At 54.4% G+C, this 23,626-nt stretch overlaps 1 protein-coding gene across 2 annotated transcripts; it reads left to right on the plus strand.

Moving 5' to 3' along the window:
* On the plus strand, positions 1–19,930 carry CACNB1 (calcium voltage-gated channel auxiliary subunit beta 1). 2 transcript variants are annotated; one of them, XM_044248103.1, is made up of 14 exons: positions 1–159; positions 2,634–2,720; positions 5,814–5,933; positions 7,209–7,331; positions 7,886–8,022; positions 8,240–8,316; positions 9,708–9,727; positions 9,985–10,065; positions 10,502–10,560; positions 10,750–10,859; positions 10,987–11,138; positions 15,127–15,222; positions 15,662–15,847; positions 18,074–19,930. In XM_044248103.1, exons 1-14 carry the CDS (start codon positions 76–78, stop codon positions 18,536–18,538), a joined length of 1,797 nt encoding a protein of 598 aa, XP_044104038.1. In that variant the 5' UTR covers positions 1–75; the 3' UTR covers positions 18,539–19,930. The 2 variants fall into 2 exon arrangements, with proteins under 2 accessions (XP_044104038.1, XP_044104041.1); XM_044248106.1 differs by lacking the exons at positions 9,708–9,727; positions 18,074–19,930 and adding an exon at positions 8,736–8,890 and having other exon boundaries at positions 15,662–15,967.
* Positions 19,931–23,626: the final 3,696 nt, after the last annotated feature.

Genomic DNA, 23,626 nt, shown 5'->3' on the forward strand with positions numbered 1-23,626 from the left:
GTTCCGACGGCCTCTTTCATGCGCTGAGGGCGCCCGGCTGGGCCGGACCGGCGGCCGGAGGGGAGGCTCCTCTCCATGGTCCAGAAGACCAGCATGTCCCGGAGCCCTTACCCACCCTCCCAGGAGATCCCCATGGAGGTGTTCGACCCCAGCCCGCAGGTGAGGTGTGGGGGCCGGGCCCGAGGGCAGGGGGCCGCTCCCGCGGACCTTGTGGGGTCGGCTCAAGGGAGGCGGGGAAGAAGGAGTTATGTGCCCGGCGCGTAGGGGCGAGGGGCGCCTGCGCGCCCCCAGTCCCTGCCGGTTAATGATTGATGGGCGCTTGGCCTGGAGTTGGGCTGCGGTTTGGCGGAGCGGGGAGGGGGCGGTCGGGCCGCCTGTCACCCTCGCCTCCGCTCCCTCGCGTCAGTGTCCCTGCTGCTCTGGTACTGGCTCCAGGGCTGGAGAGTGGGGGTGCTGGCGGGGCATCCAGGGGTTGAGGGAGGCTAGAGAGAGAGCTCAAGCAAGGGGGCGACGCAGAGCACGTTCGGGGGGCGCCAGGCGGGGGTGGGTGGGGCGGGGGTGGCACTGGGAGATGGCCGAGGCGGTGGTCAGGGCGGTGCCAGCAGGCCTTCGGAGCCGCAGACACGGGCCTTTCGAGGGTGGGGAAGGGGCCGGCCCCGGCCTAGGCCCCCATCCTGGCACCTCAGCTACATCCTCCTGTTGGACCGCCTTCCCTCCCCCAACACCCACATTATCTTTCCTTCTCCACCCCCTCCCCTCCCCAGCCTTAGAAAACGCCTCCAAAGTTTGGAAAGTTGGATGGATGCCAACTCACTGTCCTGGAGGGGAGAAAGCCCTGTTACCTGGGGGTTGGGGGGGTGTCTGCGGCCCACCCCCAATCACACTGCAGGTGCTTCGGGTTATCCCCAGGAAGGGGTGTTCTTGGGTGTGGTGCGGGCCCACGGAGTGACCAGCAGGGTCTGGGGTGACTGGTCAGAGTCTAGGGTGGTCGCGCCAAGGGATTTCTCTAGGACAAGGCCATTCTCCAATCTGGCAACATCCCAAGGGTAGGATACCATTAACACTTTTCTTGCTGTGACCAGCCTGGAGCAACTGAAACCACCATGAAAATGTGGTTGATGGTCATGTGTTGGGGGGGTCAGGTTAGACCTAAAAATACCTCTCTTCTCCACCCTAGGCCCCTTGGAGCCTGGGAGGCAGCTGACTGGGGCCTTCCTTTCAGCTGTCCCTTGTCTCTCTGGGTGCCACTCCCTTTTTCCATCCTGGGGTGGTGGTGATGGTGTGAAAGAGTCTGGGGCTCACTGGAGGATTCTCTTAAGTTTGTAAGGATCCTCAGTCCTAGAGGTTGGGTGTGTGTTTGGTTTGAGAGAAGGGGCTGGGAGGGAGGAATTTTCAAGGGTTCCCAGGTACCTTTCTCTCCCATCTACCCATGCTCCTTCTTGTACTCAGGCCCAAGGAACCAGAGCCCCCAGTCTGATCATGTCTTATCTAGCTTCTTGTGCAAAGAAACTCTAGGATAGGGGCTGGGAGCAAGGGTCTGGAGGGCCTGAACCCCCCATCATCTCTCCCCAACACAATCTGGACTGGCCTGGGGCCAAGTGTGTATGCGAGTTAGGGAAGGCAAGGACGAGCCCCCTTGACAGGAGGCCTGGAAATACCTGAATGTGTGGCTGCCCGAGAGGTCAGGCAGTGTCTGCTCCATCCAAGCCAGAAGCCCAGCCAGTGAGGCTGAGCTAGCCTACCCCCCGGGCCTTGTGGGGGCTGTGGCCTAGTCTTGTCTTGGGGCAGGGCCAAGGAGCATTCAGATTGATGCAGCCTGGTGGGAACTGGCTATGGGCAGTGGCTGCCAGGGGTTAGAGAGTGGAAGCTTGAGTCCTCTCCCCCTTGGGGAGAGGTGTGACCACCGCGATGATGAAGAGGGGCCTGAGAAACAGTCCAGCTGGTGTTGGTGGGGAGGGGGGCCTGTGTTGTCAAACCTGCCCCCATGACTCTGGGCTGGGTTGGCGTTAGATGTTTCCTTTCCAAATACAGTTCCATGCCCCATCTCTTGGGCCCCCCTTCCCCAGAAATCTGGTTTTGGGTCTCTAAGAACTGAGAGCTGCCACTCCCCTCCCCACTCTGCGGAAAAATGAAGGCAAGATTCGGGTTCAGGATAAGCCAAGCTGGGCCCAGGTTGGCGATTCCTTGTCACTCTGGGGGCCACAGGCACAATCAGCCCCCCTCTGCTCCAGCGGAGGGGAAAAGGGCGGGGGACCTTCCCGGGCTCTCTCTGCCCCCCTTATACTGCAGGCAGCCTCTCCCTTCCCTGGAGGACTCTGCAGCCTGCCCAGCATCTTAATTAGCTTTGCTGCCTAATGAGTCTCCAGCTTCTCAGCGCCTCCCTGTTCCCAGTCTCTCTGGCTTGGTTTGGGGGTTTCTGGGTGTGCTTCCTAAGGTTCTCTCCCACTGTCCCCCCACCCCAAGGCTGTGGTCTGGGCCCTCCCTCCCCCCTGGGCTGTACCATCTCTGGAAGAAGATGGGGGAGGTAGGGCTGCTCAGATCAGGGCAGCTTGGCTATAGCTCTGGGCCTAATGGGATGAGGGTTGGGAACGGTCCTTTCTGATTCCACTCTTGTCCATTCCTGGCTTCCCCAGGGCAAATACAGCAAGAGGAAAGGGCGGTTCAAAAGGTCGGATGGGAGCACGTCCTCGGATACCACGTCCAACAGTTTTGTCCGCCAGGTAATGGGGAGGCCGGGCTGAGAGGAAGGAGGTGGGCTGCTTGGTGGAGACCAGCACTGGTGAGCTGGGGCTGAGGCTTTTCTCCAGGCACCCTCCCCCTGTCATTTGTCACCTGGCCGCAACCACCCCATCACCCTTCCCCCGTGACCTCTCCTACACACACTGTCAGCCTGCACCCACTCCCTCAGCCCCCGCCCTGCCCCTCCCCCAGCTCCAGGCACCAGCCCCTGCTGCCTGCCTGCGTCATCTCATTCAGGGACAGCCTGGCCTGCCTCCTTCTAGCTTGCTTCGGGCTGTCACCCACTCCCCCTGCCGGCTGTCTGCTTCCATGTCCTCCCCCAGAACCTGTGACAGCGTGGGGTAGAGGCAGAGCCTATGAGATGAGGAGCCAGATCCTTTGGGTCCCTGGAGCCCTGGTGAGGTATGGCAAGGAGGAAACGCCCTCCTGCCCATCCAGGTGACTGTTCTTGACTCTGCAAAGAGAAAGTGTGTTGGAGGGGGTCAGGGCAGGAGGGGGTTGGTTTTAGAGAGGACTCTAGCCCAGCACCCCTGGCTGCAGGAGGCTGGATAGCTTTCTGGGGTCTTTTCTCAGTCAGGAAGATGCCATTCTCCTCTCTGTTCTCATTCTCAACCCCAGGCCATCTCAGGCTCAGGGAGAGGCAGCCAGAGAACCATGTGGTTGCTATGACTACAGAGCATCTCAACAAAACCTGGTACCCAAAAAAGGCGAGAGAGCCTTGGGATCAGACGAGCAAAAGGAGTACGTCAAAAGGGGAAGTGGGCAGGGCATATGAGGGCAGAGGACAGTAGGGAGGTTAGTCCCCCACCTCCTCGGGCTGGATAGAGAGGGTGGTGCCAGGCACACCCACCGACTGATTCCAGGTTGTGGAATGAGGCCCTTTATGACTCTTCTGTCTCCACAACACTTGGCACATGTGACCCCGGGCCTGACTTGAGAGGGTCAGACAAGGAGCCCTTCATCCCAGCATCTTCTAAGCACACAGACAGGAAGTTCTTTCTTCAGTCTTTTCCTCATCCCTCCTGTTGCAGGACTGGGCCAGGGCCAGAGTCAGGAGGAATGACGCTATGCTCGGTGTAACTCCTCTTGACAGAAAAGAGCTCTTGGTTCCTTCATTCAGTGTTTTCCCCTTCCCCCCCCAAGGGCATCAGACCCCCAGCCTTCATTCCTTCCTCCTCTCAGCTCCCTAGCTCTGACCCCTAGTAGGTGGCAGGGAGTTGGGGGGGGGCAGGCCTTGCCACATCTCTGAGCTAAATATACCCTAGCAGTTTGCACATGTAGCAACTCTGCTTGTAACCTGAGCCCCCTGGGGGAACGGGTAGTTTGGGCCACCCCCTAGGCCGGCAGGGCCAGGCACTGAGGGCGCCGGGATGGAGGCGCCCAGCCGGACCCTCGTAGTGGTGAGCTAGGGATGGGGTGGGAATCGGGGTGGGTGGGAGCAGGCCCAGAGGGATAGCTGATGGGGGGAACCCTCACTCTAGCCTGTCTCCTTGCCTCCTAGCTGTTACCCTGCTCCTGCCATTTCTGATATGTCTACTGAGTGCGCATGAGTGTCTGCACGTGTGCGTGCGCGTGCGTGTGTGCGCGTGCGTGTGTGTGTGTGTGCGCGTGTGCACGCACGCATCTCTGTAAGGATCAGTAAATGCCTGTCTGCCACGCTGTCTCTGGGTCTGTTTCTCTGGCTCTCTGGGCATCTGTCTCCCTGATTCTTAGTGCTCTCATCAGGATGGGTGCAGAGTGGAAATGAGCTGGTTTCATCCTCCTTCACTTTTGTCTTTTCCGGCTCTTGTTATTGACCCCACCCCCACCCCAATCTTGCACCTTCACAAGTCTCCCATTTTTGTGATTTGGCTGGGAAAGGAGTGGGCAGCCTCCCTAGCTAATGACAGGACCCTCTGGGGAAGTTGGGACTTTGTTTTCTCCCTTTCCCAGGTCCCCTAGACATTCCTGGCCAAGTGACCCTTTCATGGCCTCAGGAAGGACCCCCGACATGGGTGTAGTCCAGCTCTTCCTCCGCATCCCCTCCTGCCCCTGTCCCCGCACCACCCCATTTGTGTAGATTTACACCTCCTGGTTCCTGCCCTCATGTGCCCCACACAGTCAGGGACATTCACACCTAGGGTGCCCCCCCCCCCGCCTCCCGGCTGTGCTTAGGTGCACCTGTCTGCGTTCAGTTGTGCATATCCAGCACATACTGGAGAACACCCTCCTAAATGCACTTGAAGTTGCACACCCAAGCACGCCCATGAATAAGCATGTTCATTGACACTTTGGGTCTCACCCATGCGCCTGCATCCCTGAGGGAATTCCTTGTGCTCTGGGATGGTCCACATGGTCAAGGCCAGCTTCCTGGCATAGCTAGACTTGTGGACCTGCTGAGACCCTGGCAGCCAGCAGCCCTAGTATCAGAGCAAGGCCTGCCCAATGTTCTGTTCTTCACTTGCCTCTTTTGCCTGCACTACCCTACGAATCTTGGGTTCTCTTTTTAGATCTTGTAAGAGCCTGAGGATTGGGGTTCCTCTGATTCTGGCTAGGGAAGTAGGATTTTATCTCCTCTCACCTTTGAGCAGAAGATAGCAAAAGTTTTGGTGGCCCCATCCTACAGAGCACGCTGCCCGCTGCCAATGGTGCAGAGAGCTCAGGCCTATGCTAGTGACTACTGTCCCAGGAAGGACTCAGTGGGCTTCTCCTGAGTCTGTCTCAGCCCGTGTGGTCTTGGGGACAGGGGAGGGAAGGAGGAACAGGGAGTGGAGACTCGTCCCCTGGCACTCCTCCCCTGCAGTATGCCCCTATCAGGTTCCCACCCCTCCCTGGGCCCCAAGCAGCTGTCCTGGGACCTGCTTTAACCCCCTGCTTGCTGCTGTCGCCTTTCCTGGGGCCACAGTTTTCCCAGGGGCCTGCCAATCTCAGTCCCTGGTTCCTCTCATCTAAATACCACCTTTTCCTAGCCCTTGTGGCATCATGCTGGGGTGGCTGGGGCTTGAGGGATCCATGAAAGGTGGCCCCTCTGGGCCTTCCAAGGCCCAGGAGCCGGCAGACACTGTGGGCCCTGAGTCAGCCTGGTCTGTTTTTAGGGCTCGGCGGAGTCCTACACCAGCCGACCCTCGGACTCTGACGTGTCTCTGGAGGAGGACCGGGAAGCCCTAAGGAAGGAGGCAGAGCGCCAGGCATTAGCCCAGCTTGAGAAAGCCAAGGTGAGAAATACAGAGTCAGGGGGCTGTGCTGGCGCTATTTCCCCCACCCCAGGCCTTAGAGATGGGCTGAACAGACCCAGAGTCAAGTTTTGGCCCTGACACTTCTCAGTTGGTATACCCCAAGGCCTTGATGTGCCCCTGTCTTACCCCTGTAAAATGTGGGCTATACTACTTGCCTTCATGTGTAGTATAATAGGTGCTTAATAGTGTTGCCAGACGTAATAGGAACTTGAGACTCTCCACTTCTTTCTGGAGTCCAGTGTGTCCTGGGTTGATCCTCATTAGCTGCGTGATCTCAAGCGAGCTGCTTAACCTTTCTGAACTTTGGTCTCCTCATTCATTAAATGAAGATAATAATAGTAGTTAACATTTATTTATTTATAAAGATTTTATTTATTTGACAGAGAGAGACACAGTGAGAGAGGGAACACAAGCAGGGGGAGTGGGGGAGGGAGAAGCAGGCTTCCTGCCGAGCAGGAAGCCCAGTGCAGGGCTAGATCCCAGGACCCTGGGATCGTGACCTGAGCTGAAGGCAGATGCTTAAATGACCGAGCCACCCAGGTGACCCCCACTTTTTAAAAAAATTTTTTAAGATTTAATTTAATTTTTGTTTTTTAAAAATAATCTCTTCACCCAATATGGGGCTCAAACTCACAACCCCGGAATCAAGAGTCATGTGCTCCACTGACCGAACCCACCAGGAGCTCCTAGCAGTTAACTTCCTAAGGTTTTTGTGGTGAATAAATGAGGTAATGCTTGTAAAACATGTAACACAGGCCCTGGCACAATAAATGTAGCTGCAGTTATTATTATTATTATTACTAATATTCTTTCCAGATGTCATTCCAGACTACTACGTCCAATCCCCAGTGGCTCCCTCCATTCTGAGAAGGCCAAATTCTATTTTTTTTTTTAAGCTGTGAAAGTTAACATATGGACAGGAAAACTACTTAAACCAGGGGCGCTTGGGTGGTTCAGTGGGTTAAGCCTCTGCCTTCAGCTCAGGTCATGATCCCAGGGTCCTGGGATCGAGCCCCGCATCGGGCTCTCTGCTCGGCACGGAGCCTGCTTCTCCCTCCCTCCTCTCTGCCTGCCTCTCTGCCTGTGATCTTTGTCTGTCAAATAAATAAATAAAATCTCAAAAAAAAAAAAAAACACCTACTTAAACCATTTAGTATACTTTCTAACGATCAACACAGAAAATCTCCACATCATCCCCATCCCAGTACATTGTGGCTTAACCCTCCTGTTGTCATTCTGCCTGTGCACCTCTAGACCAAGCCGGTGGCGTTTGCTGTGCGGACAAATGTCGGCTATAACCCATCTCCTGGGGATGAGGTGCCAGTGCAGGGAGTGGCCATCACCTTCGAGCCCAAGGACTTCCTGCACATCAAAGAGGTGGAGAGAGCACTTGGTGTCTGGAAGGGTAGGGGCGGGGGGGTGCTGGGTAGCGGTACCAGGAGAGGGGCAGCCGGAGCTCTAGCGGAAAAAGACTTCTGAGCCTAGCAGAACTGGCTGAATCTGCTGTGTGACCTTAGAGAAATCTCTTCCCCTCTCTGAGCCTCTAACTTTCATTGGTAAAAATGGGTGGCGATGCCGAGGTCACACGGCTGGCTATCGAGAGGGTTTGGGATGAGATCTGTAAGGGGAGTGGCAGAGTGCAGGCTCATGGGGGGTGTCAGCATTTGCTCCTTTTCCTGCCTTTCCCAGGGCACGGTGAGCCCATGGTGGGATGAGGACCTGCCGGGGGTGGGGTGATCTGTGGCCTGAGTGGATACAGGTCCTGGGGTTGTTCTGAGACCTGGGGGCTGGCTCTTTGTGGCGTGAGGGGGGGTGCCACCCCCTGGAGAGGCTTGGCAGGTCCCGGGTGGCAGGTCCTAGGGTGGCTGCTGGCTTGCCCCTCCAAGCTCCCTCTTGTTCTCTCCCACCCCACCTGCTGTGGCTGTCTGCAGAAATATAATAACGACTGGTGGATTGGACGACTGGTGAAGGAGGGCTGTGAGGTTGGCTTCATCCCCAGCCCCGTCAAGCTGGACAGCCTGCGCCTCCTGCAGGAACAGAAGCTGCGCCAGAACCGCCTCAGCTCCAGGTGTCTAGCTGGGGACCACAAGAGGGCCCTCCAGCTGGGACTCCGGGACAAGGGTTGACCACTTGCCCTGAGGGCCCAGCCGCCTGTGGGTGTCACCCGTGGGGCTGGAGAATCTCCAAGGGGAGTGGAGGGCAGGCAGCCTGTGAGAGAACAAGCTTCCCCCGCCCTCACGCCCACCCCTCCGCTCACAGCTCCGTTTGCCTCTCTGCCTACACAGCAAATCAGGTGACAACTCCAGTTCCAGCCTAGGAGACGTGGTGACTGGCACCCGCCGCCCCACGCCCCCTGCCAGTGGTAAGAGCTGCTGCCACCTTGGGGAACTGCGGGGGTGGGGCCGGGGAGCTCCTGGGTGGGGTGGTCTCCGTGCTGCCTGTCCCTTCCTTTCCATGCAGTAGGGGGCGCCCCAGTCCTGAATCCTCCAAACACACCCAGCAGTAACTGCCCCCCCCACCGCCCCCTGTGAAGAGTAGGACACCCCCATGCTGGGCCTGTTGGAGCCCATTCTCTCATGTCTCTCCTTCCCCTTTCTTTGGGAGCTCCATCTCTCTGCCTGACTCCCCTGCCCCATCCCCATTCATTTCTTCTAGCTCTTTTCCATTCACCTCTTCTTCTTTCTTTTTTCCCCATCCCATCCCTGCCTTCTGTACTTGTGTCTCCATGTCCATCCACTCCTCCCCACCTCGCCTCCCTCCTCTCTCCTGACTGCGGTCCAGGTAATGAGATGACTAACTTAGCCTTTGAACTAGACCCCCTAGAGCTAGAGGACGAGGAGGCAGAGCTCGGGGAGCAGAGCGGCTCTGCCAAGACTAGTGTTAGCAGTGTCACCACCCCGCCACCCCATGGCAAACGCATCCCCTTCTTCAAGAAGGTAATTCTTTCTGGGATCTGGCAAGAGGGCAGGGGGTCAGGGCCCAGCTCTTTGGCAGTGGGAGGGGCCAGAACAGATTCAGATGCTGCTCTGGCCTGGTTCTTTGGGGAGCAGGGCCTCCTACCAAGGAGCAGGGAAGGCTGGCATGGCACCAGGAATAGGCACGTCCAGCTTAACGCACCAGCCCACCCTGGCCCACCCCCAGGAAGGGATGTTTCCTGCAGTTGAAGCACCCCTTCCCTTGGAAGGCTGTACCCTCTTGCCCCAGCACCACGAGAAGCAGGGGCCGGTGGTAATGAAATTGGGATGTTCCGTATCTGCCCTCCACCCCCGCGTGTGATGGGGAGAGTGGAAGAGTGACCCCTCGTTATCTTTTTTGGACTCCGTGGGGCTAGGGTGGGCACATGGGGGTCTACTGGCTGCACAGTGGGACAGTTTAAGGAACGCTTACAATGGGCAGGTTGGACTGCGCTAGAGGCAGGAGATGGGGACCAAATTATGGGCTGTCACCCTTTCCAGAACTTTTCCCAAGACCCAGAAAGGGGAAGGGCATGTCGGAATATTCCCAAGTCCACTGGACTGACTGTCAGTCCTTCTCCCAGCCCTAATCTTGGGCCATCTTTGGCTCCCCCTTGGCACGGGGTCCTGTCCCCTCTCTCTGGCTCTGTCTGTCACTAACACGCATGCCTTGTTATCTCTCCTCGTCTGCCCGCTCTCCCTCCCTCTCTTGTCCTGGCTCCTTCCTTGCCCTCTGCCCCTGCCTGGGTGCCCTCCCCTCTCTCCCCCGCTCCCCACTCTTGGCAATCTCTGGACCCAGCCAAACAGAAGCAGAAGTCGGTGAGTATCACAGCTTTCTGTGTCCCCCTTCCCACCCCCTGGGATGAGCTAGTGGGACCTTCTAACACCCATTCTCGTGCCCTCCCCACCCCCCCCATTTCCCTCACCCTGGTTCTCCTTGGCAATCCCTCCTGATCCCCCACATCTGGGCTCTGGGAGCAGGGGGAGGAGAGGATGCATGGGGGAGCCTGGAGGCTGGGGAAGAGGGGCTAATGCCATCTCCACTGTGGGGTTCCCCCTCCCTGCTTCCACCTCAGACAGAGCATGTGCCCCCCTATGACGTGGTACCTTCCATGAGACCCATCGTCCTGGTGGGACCGTCGCTCAAGGGCTACGAGGTAGGAGCCCATAGAGGGGAGTGGATCCAGAGGGGCCCAGACCTCTAGAAAGATGCTACAGAAAGGTTCAAACTCCAGGGAGATCCCCTGGAAGGGCCCAGATTCCCAGGGTATCTCTCCAGAGGGCTACAGACCTTCAGAGAAGCCCCCAAAGGGGTCTGACCCACAGGGAGACCCAGAAGGGTCCAGTCTGCCTCCCCCAAGACACCCCTGGAAGGGTCTTCCCAGAGAATCCACCTAGAAGAACCCTTGGAATCAGAGACCCCATTGGAAGTTCCTCAGACCCAGAAGGAACCCCCCACCTCCCCCAGAGGCCCATTTATCTCAGGAATTAAATAGGAAAATGGAATGTGAGGGTGTACGTACTTAGTAGTCTACCCTTCCTGAGTGGCTTTAAACACCTGACTTCCTCCCCCACCCCAACCCCCAACCTCAGGTTACAGACATGATGCAGAAAGCTTTATTTGACTTCTTGAAGCATCGATTTGATGGCAGGTAAGACTCTGGGAGCTGGCTCCCCACTCCCACTGTGGTCCTCTGCTACTGGGGATGGGCAGGGTGGGTTCGAATGATGATCCTGGGCTTCCTTGGACTGAAGGCTAGGAGGAAGGCCTGGAGCCTGGGGGCGTGGGCAGAGCGCTCGAGCCCACCCTGACCCCTTACTCCCCTTGCTCCGTCCCTCAGGATCTCCATCACTCGTGTGACAGCGGACATTTCGCTGGCTAAGCGCTCGGTCCTCAACAACCCCAGCAAACACATCATCATTGAGCGCTCCAACACACGCTCTAGCCTGGGTGAGCCCACCCTGCGATGTGGGAGGGGAGGGTGGAGGGGGTGCGCCTCCAGAAGGGCTGGATTGTCCGTTGCCTCTTGAGGAGGCCCCCCTACATTCCCCCTTCCCCGTGACTCTGCGCCCCGCAGCTGAGGTTCAGAGCGAGATCGAGCGAATCTTCGAGCTGGCCCGGACCCTTCAGTTGGTCGCTTTGGATGCTGACACCATCAACCACCCAGCCCAGCTCTCCAAGACCTCACTGGCCCCCATCATTGTTTACATTAAGATCACCTCTCCAAAGGTGGGTATGAGAGCCTGACCCTAGTGGGGACAAGAGTGCTCTGGAGTGGGGTGGCCTGTCTTTCAGTCCCAGCAACTGCTTATTAACTGTGTGACCCAATCTCCCTGAGCCTTATTTTCCTCCTCTGTAAAACTCCATCAAATGGACATTGTGAAAATCGAACCTAATGTGAATGCTTAACACTTAGCAAAGGGTCTGGTATAATGTGCCCCATTATGTATTAGCGGGTATAAGTATCATTGTAGGGTCATGCAGGCCAGCCCCCTGTCTCCACTCTGGTTGACCTCCCGGCCTTGGTCCAGAAAACTGTGCTTTTTTTTGGTCACAGTGTCACCCAACTACTTGGCAGTTGGGAGGTCTTTTCTGTCATTTGATTTTGTCCCTTTCTGCTGCATTGTCCTCGCTTGGACCTTGATAGAGATGAATCGCTAGGAAGGCTGATTTACTTCTTTTTGTGTTGCAGCTCTGTGAGTTTCCCCTCCTAGGCGTTAGTGGGGGTTTGAGAAACATGGAGGGTGAGTTCAGGTGAAGGATTTGAAGTGAGAAAACAGCTTAGGTTCAAGCCTTTGCCCTGGTTGACTTATTCATTCATTCATTCACTTTTGTTGTTTGTTTGGTTGTTGTTTTGTTACTGAGCTTGGGATCTCTGGAGGATTTATGTAGCCTCTGAGCCTCAATTTCTTCACCTCTAAAATGGGAATTAAAGTCCCTCCCTTGTTATTGTTGAGGGGATTTGAGGTAATGATGGAGAGAGCCCTGAGTTCTGTCTGATTCATGACTGACAACCAAGGGTGATAACTGTTCCGATTTTAGGGGTGCCTGGGTGGCTCAGTCATTTACTCAGGTCATGATCCCAGGGTCCTGGGATCGAGCCCCTTTGGGCTCTCTGCTCTGTGGGAAGCCTGCTTCTCCCTCTCTCACTCCCCCTGCTTGTGTTCTCTCTCTTGGTGTGTCATTCTCTGTCAAATAAATAAATACAATATTTAAAAAAAAACTGTTCCCATTTCGGAACACACCCTATGAGCGCAACACCCAGATACCCTGACCTTTCTAGTCCTAAGTTTCTAAGGAGTAGAAAGGGGAAGATAGGATTGAAGTCCACCCTAGGGTGGTTGAAAAGATCTAATGAGTTAATAGATGCAAAAACACTTTGTGAGCTGGGAAGTGACTGATCCTTCCATTTCTCCCAGGGGCACTGACCGAGGTGAAGGATAGGGACTCTGGAACCAGGGCACCCGGAGTTAATGAACCAGCACTGCTACTCCTCGCTCTGTGCTCTTTTGGCAAAGTCACCTAACCTCTCTGTGCCTATTTCCTCACCTGCAAAATAGGAATCCTCATGTGGTGTTTGTGAGGATGACATAGGTGGATTAAGTATGCAAAACACCCAGACCTACTAAACACTATATCTATTCTTTTTCTTTTCTTTTCCTTTTTAACTTTTTAAAAAATATTTTATTTATTTTTTATTTGACAGACAGAGATCACAAGTAGGCAGAGAGGCAGGCAGAGAGAGAGGAAGAGAAGCAGGCTCCCTGTTGAGCAGAGAGCCAGATGCAGGACTCGATCTCAGGACCCTGGGATCATGACCTGAGCTGAAGGTAGAGGCTTTAACCCACTGAGCCACCCAGGCACCCCTTTTCTTTTCTCTTTTTAAAGATTTTGTTTATTTATTTGACAGAGATAAGCGAGAGGGAACACAAGCAGGGGGAGTGGGAGAGGGAGAAGTAGGCTTCCTGCCGATCAGGGAGCCCAATGCAGGGCTCGGTCCCAGGACCCCGGGATCATGACTTGAGCCAAAGGCAGGTGCTGGACTGAGCCACCCAGGCCCCCCCCCTTTTAAAATATTTTTGTTTTGAAATAATTCCAAATCTAGAGAAGGGTTGCCAGAATAGTACCAGGAACTGCCATTCTTTGAATGTCCTTCACTCAGATTCAGTAATTTTTTTAACAGCTTTATTGAGATCATTCACATACCATTCAATTCAGCCATTTAAAGTATATTACTTAGTTTTCTTCAGATTCACTAATTGTGAACATTTTGCCACATTTACTTTATGTATGTGTTATGTATATGTGTATTTATATATATTTTTTCCTTCTGAATCATTTGAGAGTAGGTTGAAAATACCATACCATGTCTTTATTCCTAAGTATTTCAACGTGTGTCTCTTAAGAACCAAGGACATTAATCTACATCACCACAGTACAATTGCCAAATTCCAGAATATTTTAGTCCTTCATTTTTCGGTTGCCCCAATAATGCTCTTTATAGCAATTTCTCCCTCAATCCAGGATCATGTGTTACATTTAGTTGCCTTATCTTTTTTTTTAGATTTTATTTATGTAGTTGAACAAGAAAGAGCTCAAGTGAGAGAGAGAGAGAGAGAGAGAGCACAAGCAGTGGGAGGCAGAGGGGCTGATGGAGAGGGAGAAGCAGACTCCCCGCTGAGCAGAGAGCCCTACTTGGGGCTCAATCCCAGGCCCCCGAGATCATGCCCTGAGCCAAAGGCAGGTGCTTAACCCACTGAACCACCCAGGTGCCCCTCTCTTTCACATTCTTTTTTTTTTTTTTTTCCAATTTATTTATTTTTAGAAAAACAGTATTCATTATTTTTTCACCACACCCAGTGCTCCATGCAATCCGTGCCCTCTATAATACCCACCACCTGGTACCCCAACCTCCCACACCCCCCCGCCACTTCAAACCCCTCAGATTGTTTTTCAGAGTCCATAGTCTCTCGTGGTTCACTTCCCTATCCAATTTACCCCAACTCCTTTCTCCTCTCTAACACCCCTTGTCCTCCATGCTATTTGTTATGCTCCACAAATAAGTGAAACCATATGATAATTAACTCTCTCTGCTTGATTTATTTCACTCAGCATAATCTCTTCCAGTCCTGTCCATGTTGCTACAAAAGTTGGGTATTCATCCTTTCTGATGGAGGCATAATACTCCATAGTGTGTATGGACCACATCTTCCTTATCCATTCGTCCGTCGAAGGGCATCTTGGTTCTTTCCATAGTTTGGCGACCGTGGCCATTGCTGCTATAAACATTGGGGTACAGATGGCCCTTCTTTTCACGACATCTGTGTCTTTGGGGTAAATACCCAGGAGTGCAATTGCAGGGTCATAGGGAAGCTCTATTTTTAATTTCTTGAGGAATCTCCACACTGTTTTCCAAAGTGGCTGCACCAACTTGCATTCCCACCAACAGTGGAAGAGGGTTCCCCTTTCTCCACATCCTCTCCAACACATGCTGTTTCCTGTTTTGTTAATTTTGGCCATTCTAACATTCTCTTTCACATTCTTAAACCGGAACAGTTCCCCAGCCTTTCTTGGATTTTTACGACACTGCCGTTTTTGAAGAGTACAGACCACAGACTTTGTAGACTGTTCCTCAGTGTGGGTTTGCTTGATGTATGCTTGTGATGAGGCTTAGGTTTTGCATTTTGGCGTGACGTGTCTTTCAGGATGCTTGAGGTGTCCGTTGTGCTGTTGATGACATTAAGTTTGATCATTTAGTGAAGGTCATGGCTTTCCGTTTAGTTATTATTACCATTATCATTACTGCTGTGGAGATGAGAATAATAATAGTGGCTCCCTCATGAGATATTATCAGGACTAAACCATCTGATCATGTGGAAAGTACAGAACGGCATCTGGTTGCAAGTGTCCCATCAAAGATAGCTGCTGCTGTTCCCCTGCGGGTGCCTGCCTGGACAGTGAAGGCTGTAAAGGTGACAGGGATCAGGAAGGTGAATCCTTTCAGAGAGCCACTTCCCAGGAGAGGCTGGCATGAGACCCGGGAAAGAGCCTGAGCATTGTGTTAGGATGGACACAGGCCTGGTGAGGTCATTTCGGAAGAGGTGGTCAGGGCTGAGAGTCATCTAGCGTCCCTCCCTCTCTCCCCAGCCCTGACCTGCTTCTCTGACTTGGTGCACTGCGAGATCCCTCTAGCTCCTCTTCTCTCCCCCCAAACCAGGTACTTCAGAGGCTCATCAAGTCCCGAGGGAAGTCTCAATCCAAACACCTCAATGTCCAAATAGCGGCCTCAGAGAAGCTGGCACAGTGCCCCCCCGTGAGTGCCCAGACCCTGGGAAAGGGGGGATATTTGGGTTCTCCTGTTTCCTCTGGCCTGCATGAGAGACAGAGTCACCAGGAGCACCAGGGTGGGGTCTATGGGAGTGAACTGGTCTTCCGGGAAAGGAGCGCCGGACAGGCAGTCAGAGATGGCTTTTGAGCCCCAGAAGCCCAGTTCTGTGTGGGGCATCAAGTCGGCCTCCAGACTTGGTTGCTTTATATCTAGGACGAGAGGGTTGGACTGTCTGGGTGCCAGGACCTTTTGTAGTTCTGCCAGTGTCTATATCTGAGAGTCGTCCTCTTCCTGGACATCCAGAGGTTTCTTTTTAATTTTGTCCTTCAACCCTTTGACTCCACCCACTGCACCCAGGCCACACCCTCACCCCCTCGGTCACGCCCGGCTCATCCCAGCCCCGCCCCTAACCCCGACTCCACAGGAAATGTTTGACATCATCCTGGACGAGAACCAATTGGAGGATGCCTGCGAGCACTTGGCCGAATATTTGGAAGCCTATTGGAAGGCCACACACCCGCCCAGCAGCACTCCGCCCAATCCGCTGCTGAACCGTACCATGGCTACTGCAGCTCTGGCCGCCAGCCCTGCCCCTGTCTCCAACCTCCAGGTACAGGTGCTCACCTCACTCAGGAGAAATCTCAGCTTCTGGGGCGGGCTGGAGGCCTCGCAGCTGGCCAGGTCCGTGCCCCAGCAGCAGGAGCATGCCATGTAGGTGTCCCACCCATCTCCCCTTCTGTCCAAGGCTCGGAATTGGAGCTCAGGGAACATGGGGAAGAAGGGAAGAGATTTATTTTGTAAAAAATGTGGTGAGTGGCAGCTTCTGGTGTCTGTGGTTTTTGATGGGATGGGGGGGTGGTGCCTCCCTGGGCCTGGCCTGTCCCACAGGACTACAGCTGCTGCCCTAAGGGCTTTTGGATATGAGGCCTGATTGGGGTATTTTTATAAGACAGGTGATTAGGAGAAAAACATATGGAAGATTGATATTTTCCTTCACTGGACTTCACAGCCATTTTGTTTTTATTTTTTAAATTTATATTTTGTTTTGTTTTGTTTTTTAAGTAAACTCTACACCCAAAGTGTGCCTTAAATTCACAACCCTGAGACCGAGAGTTGCATGCTCTACCAAGTGAGCCAGCCAGGCACCCCCCCCCCCATTTTAGACCCAACAGAGCAAGGCCTGTCAGCCCCAGGCAGTTCCCACAGAGCAGAGCCATTTAACCCAGAGTGTCCCTTCTCTCAGAGCCCTAATCCCAGGAGTTTCCTGAGAGGGGACCCAGAATGAAGCATCTTATGTGAGTTGATGCCCTACCTTCCATCCTTCTCCCAGTGAAAGAGATTCCGGGAAAGGCCCTCTTATGGGGGCCCTGCCCTAGGCTGGATCTCCTCCCCTGGGAGCTGCTTCCCATCTCTGAGCTCACACCATTAAGTATTTGATTCTAGATTAGAGCCAGGAGAAAGCCATGAAACCATTCTAAGACCATTGCTTTTCAGAGTTGTTTTCAGTAACAGAGCTCATTTGTTCATTGAAACTTCTATTTTTTTTTTTTTTATTTGTTTGACAGAGAGGGAGATCACAAGTGGGCCAAGAGGCGGGGGTGGGGGGGTGGAGCAGACTCCCTGCTGAGCAGAGAGCCCAATGCCGGGCTCAAAGGGCTCAATCCCAGGACCCTGAGATCATGACCTGAGCTGAAGGCAGAGGCTTAACTCACTGAGCCACCCAGGCACCCCTGTTTATGTGAACATACATTTCCAGTTCTCCTGGATTGATACCTAAGAGGGAAGTTGCTGGCTCATATGGTAGCTCCCTGTTTAACTTCATTGAAACTTCTAAGGAAGCTCAGTATATAGTGTCCTTGCTCTGCTCGGAGGGAGCTGGTGGCTTGGCTTCCATTTCACCTCCACAGGGACCCCTGAAGCACTTCTGTGCCCTTCCTGCCACCTTGGGTCTCCAGAGAACAGCTTAGAAACTGTTGGTCTAATCCTCATCATACCACCACAGAGAAACTGGGCCTTAGAGAGGAGAGTCATTTGCTCAGGGTCACACAGTTTGAAGTGACCAGGGATGACACTAGAACCCAGGCCTTCTTGCACCCCACCCAGCTGCTTCCGTGGTGGCCGTGACCATCAGATCGCCTTTATGTGGCATTTGGAGCTGAGGGTGTTGGGCCACCTCATTGTCCCTGGGGGCAGGGGAGGAGGAGGGGATTGTGTGTGGAGGGGTTTGGGGGTGGAGACCCACCAGCTTTCCCCAGGCTACTGCTTTGGCTTTTTTGCTGGGGTCAGGGCAGGAATCCTATCAACCTTGGAGACTTTGTCCTCTGGCTAGGGAATGGAGAGGGGGAGGTGTGGGGCTGTGGAAGCCTGTGATTAGGGTCTGGTTTGAGCTGAAGGAGCTGGGGTTAGTGAGCTCAAGCTGCAGTCCCCTTAGTATATTTGGAAAACTGGAGCAGTGACTAACTCAATCAACCACTAACGAGTGGCAATGCAATGCTAATGAGCTGTTAATGATGATTTAGCCCGAGACAGCATTAATGACGTGCATTGAGGAAGCAATGACTAATTATTCATGGGCTTTCTACCATGGTTACCGGAAGAGTTCATGGCTCCTCATGTCTTACAAAGGTTGGGTGGACATCCAGAGGTTTCTTTTTAGGGGAGCAAAGGCCCTGAGGTCTGTCCTCTGGCTGGGCTGTAGAGCCCTTTGCCCAGCTGCCCACCCCCTTTAGCCAGGCTGGATGTCTTGGTGCCATCACTAACCTGCCTTGCTTTGTTGTGTCTCTCTCACCCCTCCCTGCCTGATCTGCATGGTGTGTGCTGTCCGTCTGCTAACCAGGGACCCTACCTTCCTTCCGGGGACCAGTCGCTGGAGCGGGCCACCGGGGAGCACGCCAGCGTGCACGAGTACCCCGGGGAGCTGGGCCAGCCCCCAGGCCTTTACCCCAGCAGCCACCCTCCAGGCCGGGCAGGCACCCTGCGGGCACTGTCTCGGCAAGACACGTTTGATGCCGACACTCCTGGCAACCGAAACTCTGCCTACACGGAGCTGGGAGACTCATGTGTGGACATGGAAACGGACCCCTCAGAGGGCCCAGGGCTTGGAGACCCTGCAGGGGGCAGCACCCCACCGGCCCGGCAGGGATCCTGGGAGGATGAGGAAGAAGACTATGAAGAGGAGCTGACCGACAACCGGAACCGCGGCCGGAATAAGGCCCGCTACTGCGCCGAGGGTGGGGGTCCCGTTTTGGGGCGCAACAAGAATGAGCTGGAAGGCTGGGGGCGAGGTGTCTACATCCGCTGAGAGACAGAGGCCACGCGGTGGGGGGTGGGGAAGGGCTCTGAGCCCTGGGGAGGTACGGGACCCAGGGGCTCACCACCGGGGGTGTATCTTTCCTCCAGGGGGCGCTGTCTCCCTCTCAGATGCCTTCACCGGATGTTTGGGGTTTCTTTTGCGGTAGCATCCTAGCTCCCAGGATTCCCTTAAAGCCTGGTTGTAGGTTTTCACCTCCCTGGTGTGGATGGATGGGGGGATGCCCACCTTTCCGCAGTGTCTCCTTTCCCCCGCTTCAGGGGGCTCTCTCCCTTCACTCCCAGAGAAAAGGTGCACTTCCTTAACTCTTTCTACTTGGGGCTCTATATGGGGGTCCTAAATGGGGTAGCCCTTTCTTTCCCCAACCTGGAGTATTTGGGAGGGGTGAAGGGGCTTTTCCTGGAGAGGGAGAGCATAGACTCCTTCTCATGAGGGCTGTCTTCCCCAAACCCCAGATCCAGGGTCCCTCCCCGTGCCCACCTCTCTCCCAGCTTCCTGGCACCGTTGTCTGGTGGGTGAAAGGTAGAGAATGGAAGCCCCATGGGGAGCTTGTCTTGGGGAGTTGTCTGGGTAGAGAGTGCAGGCATCAAATGTCCTGACCTCTGCTGGAGCCCGACCCAGACCCCTGAAGAGCGGGCAGCCAGAGACCCTGCTACCCACCCCTCCACATCCATGCCTCGGCCTTCGCCCACCCCAGGAATGAGCTTTGCCTACAACCTCCCTTGCCTACTGCCATCAGAAGAGGAGGCCCCTCTGTGTCTGAGCCCCCCACCCCGTTTCATCTGGGTATGGCACCCGTGGAACACTAGTCCGCCTCATTTTGAAACCAAAAAACTCCTTCACTATCACCCGGAGGCCCCGGGGGAGAGGCCCTGCAGGTTGGTGCCCAAGAGGTGATCACCACCCCAGGGGTCATCTTGGGACCTCGGATCTCCCCTGGGGGGCTTGGCTGCTGCTGCTGTTCTATTTGCCTCTTGTGATCCTGTCCTATACCCAGGTCCACTCCCCCCAGGAGAGGCCTTGGTATCCCCCCGGCCTCCCAAGTGTTCCTCAGCCTAGCATCCCTCCAGCCCAGCAGCCCCGCCCCTCCCCAGCACCCAGCTGGGCCAGAGAGAGCCGATTGTGCCAACGAGGACTGGGCCCTGCCCAGCTGCCCGCCTCAGGGATGGGCCCCTCACGCCTGTCTCGCCACCTCCTGTGCCAATGTTGTCCCACCCCCCCACTGGGGGTGGGGTGCAGCTTCCACTCACTGGTTAGAAGACACCACTGCCCAACCTTCCTCCCTCCCTGTCTGATGTCCTGTGCCCTCATCTGTCTGTCTGTCCATCTGTACTCCCCTAGAAGTATTTGGCCACATATAAAACCGCCGTCATGTCCTTTGCAGCCGCCTCCAGAGCCTGGTTCTTCGTTCCTGCCATGCAGCAAGCCTGGCCCCCGCGGGAGCTGCATGCAGGGGAGTGTGAAGGGGCGGGTGCGGGAGGAAGCTGGGCCCTGAGCTGGTTATTCAACAGGATAGAGTGTTTTGTTTTGCAGCTCTCTCAAGCATCACGGTCAAGGCTGATGGGAGCTATGTGGCCACTTTCAGCCACAGCTTCCCATCAGCCCCAAGTCTTACCCATTCCCCATAAGTAGAGCCTGAGAAAATGGGAGACTGAGATGAAGTGGGGTGTCGCAGGCATTACTCAGTGGGTGAGATCCAGTTTTTCTGCCCCTGTGGGCTCAGCTGCAGACCAGCACCTCCTGAGAGAGAGTGGCTGAGTTCCCGAGTTCCATCTGGTGCCCTTCTCCACTGATGCCCTGGCTGACCAGCTTTGGGGGATGAAAGAGGTCTACTTTGGGGGGCAGGGAGTGGGGGCCTATCCAGCCCCAGCCCGATAACATCAAGAGTGAGAAAGTCAGCAGGTGTCTGTGTCAGTTCTGTCATCACCAGCTGGCAGGATGTGGACCCCAGACTGCTGTCACTGCTGGCCTGTGTATCCTGCCTCACGTGGCACTCAAACCATTTCTCCACTCTCCTTGTTTCTGGGGTGGTGGACCTGGAGGACTAGAGCTCCTGGGTCCCTCACCTGAATGTTTTTGCCCTAAGTGCCTGTGGGGATGGGGAGTGTAGAGGACAGCAGCCATCTAGACCTTCCAGGTGAGAGGTTAGCAGACCCAAGGAAAGGAACTGGGCAGGTCCACAGGTCAGGTGGCTGGCCCAAGATCCCAGGGAGTTGATGGCAAAGACTGCTGGGATTGGAGTCGTCTCTGCTTCCCAGCCTAGTGTTCTTACCCCACTGCCTTTCAAAGCAGTCAATCCTTTATTCCTGTGTTTACTTACTGAACATTAATTGAGTACCTACTGTATACCAGGCACAAGTCTAAAAGGGAGCCACAGACCATTCTGGACAGCACTGTGAGCTCTCTGCTGGGAGAAGCACTGGGTTCTGCAAGAACCTGGTAGAAGGGAAATTCCCTTAGTCTGGGGAGGTCAGGAGAGGCATCTCAGAGGAGGTGAGGCTTCAGTGAAGTCTAGAAGCCTGGTTAAGAGTTAACCTGGTGGTGGCGGAGGGAGTAAGTGTTCAAGGCAGAGGAAGCAGGTGACATGCATGGCATGTTCCTGGTACTTCACCAGCAAAGTGTGCTCTCAAGGTGGTAGTCAGAGAAGGGTCAGCAGGAGCAGATCACAGGGGGACTTGAGTCATCATGGGACTCTGGGCTTTGTCCTGAAGCCGCTGGGTAGACATTGAAGGCTTGTAAGCAGCAATGGCAAAGTTGTCTTGGTTGTGGTTTGGAGCATAGATTGGAGGGGCTAGCCTGGACACAGCTGTGGTCCTCCGGGTAAGAAACAAGGTGGGGCTGCACTAGGCCAAGGCAGTGGGATGGATAAGGAGGCAGTGGCAGCCAGAGACAGCAAGCAGTTAGAATCCAGTGCTCTTGGAGAGCAATTAGTGGTGGCCAGTGAGAGAGAGGGTGGTGTCTGGGGGCAACTGTGGGTGATGGTCTTCTCAGACATAGAGGAAACAGGTGGAAAAACCATGTTTTTGTTTTTAAGATTTTGTTTATTTATTTGACAGATGGAGATCACAAGTAGGCAGAGAGAGAGGAGGAAGCAGGCTCCCCGCTGAGCAGAGAAAGTGATGCGGGGCTCCATGTGGGGCTCATTCCAAGACCCTAGGATCATGACCCGAGCCAAAGGCAGAGGCTTTAACCCACTGAATCACCCAGGCACCCGGAAAAACCAGGTTAGGGGCAGAAACAATGTCAAACTTTGGACAAGGTAGGCTATGGTGCCTGTGGAAGGACACCCAAGAGGAGAAGAACAAAAGGCAGCTGGGTGCTTAGTCTGGAGAATCAGGGAATGGCAGAAAGCTCCATCTGTGGGTGGACCCTGACCTTTTGAATCAATGGCAGGAATTATTAACTTCAGTTTACAGATAAAGTTCAGTGAGGCTAAGCAACGTCCACAGTTACATGGCTATGGTGCAAGGACTTGAACTCAGATCTTTGGAGTTCAAGTTCTGCGGTGCCTGTAAGCCCCAAGTCTCGTGCCAATTCCCCTGGTCCGGCTTTTGCAAGGGGAGGAGGGTTGGGGAGGAAGAAGCAGGTGTCTGAGTATGTTTGTCTCTTCTTCATGTGCCTTCTGCCTGAAATTGTATTTTCCCGGAACTGGCAGGCGGGGACATTTCTAGGTGACTTAGAGATGTTGAGAGATGAAGAAAGAGAGATTCTTGTCTTTTGGTAACCACAAGCCCTCAACTGATGTTCATTCAGCACGGTGGTGGTTGTCAGCATGTGAAGATTTCAACAACCATAAAGTCAGCTGGGATTAGATCTAGAGAGACTGGGGGACTGGGGTTCCTACTACCTTAGGGAGTTGGGAACTGAGGCGCTGGGGACCCCTCCTGTCGGGGACCACTGAACCAGTACCTGCTTCTTCTTCTTCTTTTAAGATTTTATTTGTTTATTTGAGAGAGAGAGAAAGGAGGCACAAGCATGGATAGGGCAGAGGGAGAAGCAGACTCCCCACTGAGCAGGGAGCCCAGTGTGGGGCTCGATCCCACAACCCTGAGATCATGAGCTGAGCTGAAGGCAGCTGCTTAACCAACTGAGCCACCCAGGTGCCCCTGACCTGTAGCTTCTGTCCAGCTTCCGAATTGAGGCCAGAGAGGCCTCAGTCCAGTGTGTGGCTGAAGGTTTTCCCATCTTCCAACAAATCACAGAAGCTGATCTGGGACCTCCACAGCCCGGGAGCAATGGGTGTTCCAGGTGGTACCTTAGAGAAAAATCTTGTCTTAGCGCCAATAATCACATCCTCAAGAAAATGTGCCTTCCTACATACTGTCTCTCAGAGTTTTGTTCTGGTTTTATTTTTTGATGTTTATTTCTCTCTCGCACTAAACGGTAAAGCCTCCAAAAGACCCAGACTGGGTCTGTTTTGTCTGCTTGGCCCATTTCCTAACTACTGACTCATATTTGTCAAAGAAATGAATGAATGCCCCCTAAGACCCAAGCTCTAGGCCTGGCAGCAGAGGCAGCTCTCGTCTGTGATGGACTGTGCTCCAGCTAGCAGAATGTCACTTTCAATTCTGCAATTGGTGGTGGTAGTTGGGAGGGAGGGGCAGGATGCACTAAGGGGTTCCTTTCCCCCCCAGGAAACAGATGGTTAAAGTGCTTAAAGTGTTGCTGCTTCCCCCAGCACCCTCTGCACCCCCATTCTACTGCACCCCGCTTTCCTTCTTTCTTGGGGCTGAAATGGGCCCTGGTAGTCAATTCTCCTTCCCTCTAACTCCAACCAAGCGGTTGAGGTGAGAATTCCTTATTTAGCTGACTGTTTTTCCTCTGCTCTCTCCATAGACTTCCCAGCCTTCTTCATGCCTCTTAACTTGTGCTCATACTTCCTTAATGCTTGAAACACCATCTCTCAGGCGCTAGCATAACTCATTGTACTTCACTCCAGTAGCAACACGGTCCCAGGCACTGGACCAGGCCGGGAGTGGTGGTGGTGGGGGGGCGGAGAACAAAGGTGAGCAAGACCCGAACCCCCACCCTCTTGGCCTCAGGGCTGATTGGTGGAAACAGGCCAGTCTCCAGTGTCAG

The sequence above is a fragment of the Neovison vison genome, chromosome 5, assembly GCF_020171115.1.
Source record: "Neovison vison isolate M4711 chromosome 5, ASM_NN_V1, whole genome shotgun sequence".
Lineage (NCBI taxonomy): Eukaryota > Metazoa > Chordata > Mammalia > Carnivora > Mustelidae > Neogale > Neogale vison.

Excerpts from the sequence above, each read along its gene's own strand:
- CACNB1 (XM_044248103.1), top strand. The coding sequence starts at position 76 with ATGGTCCAGAAGACCAGCATGTCCCGGAGCCCTTACCCACCCTCCCAG. Across the intron at positions 10,860-10,986 it reads CAACACACGCTCTAGCCTGG|CTGAGGTTCAGAGCGAGATC; the intron begins GTGAGCCCACCC and ends TGCGCCCCGCAG. Across the intron at positions 11,139-15,126 it reads TTAAGATCACCTCTCCAAAG|GTACTTCAGAGGCTCATCAA; the intron begins GTGGGTATGAGA and ends CCCCCAAACCAG.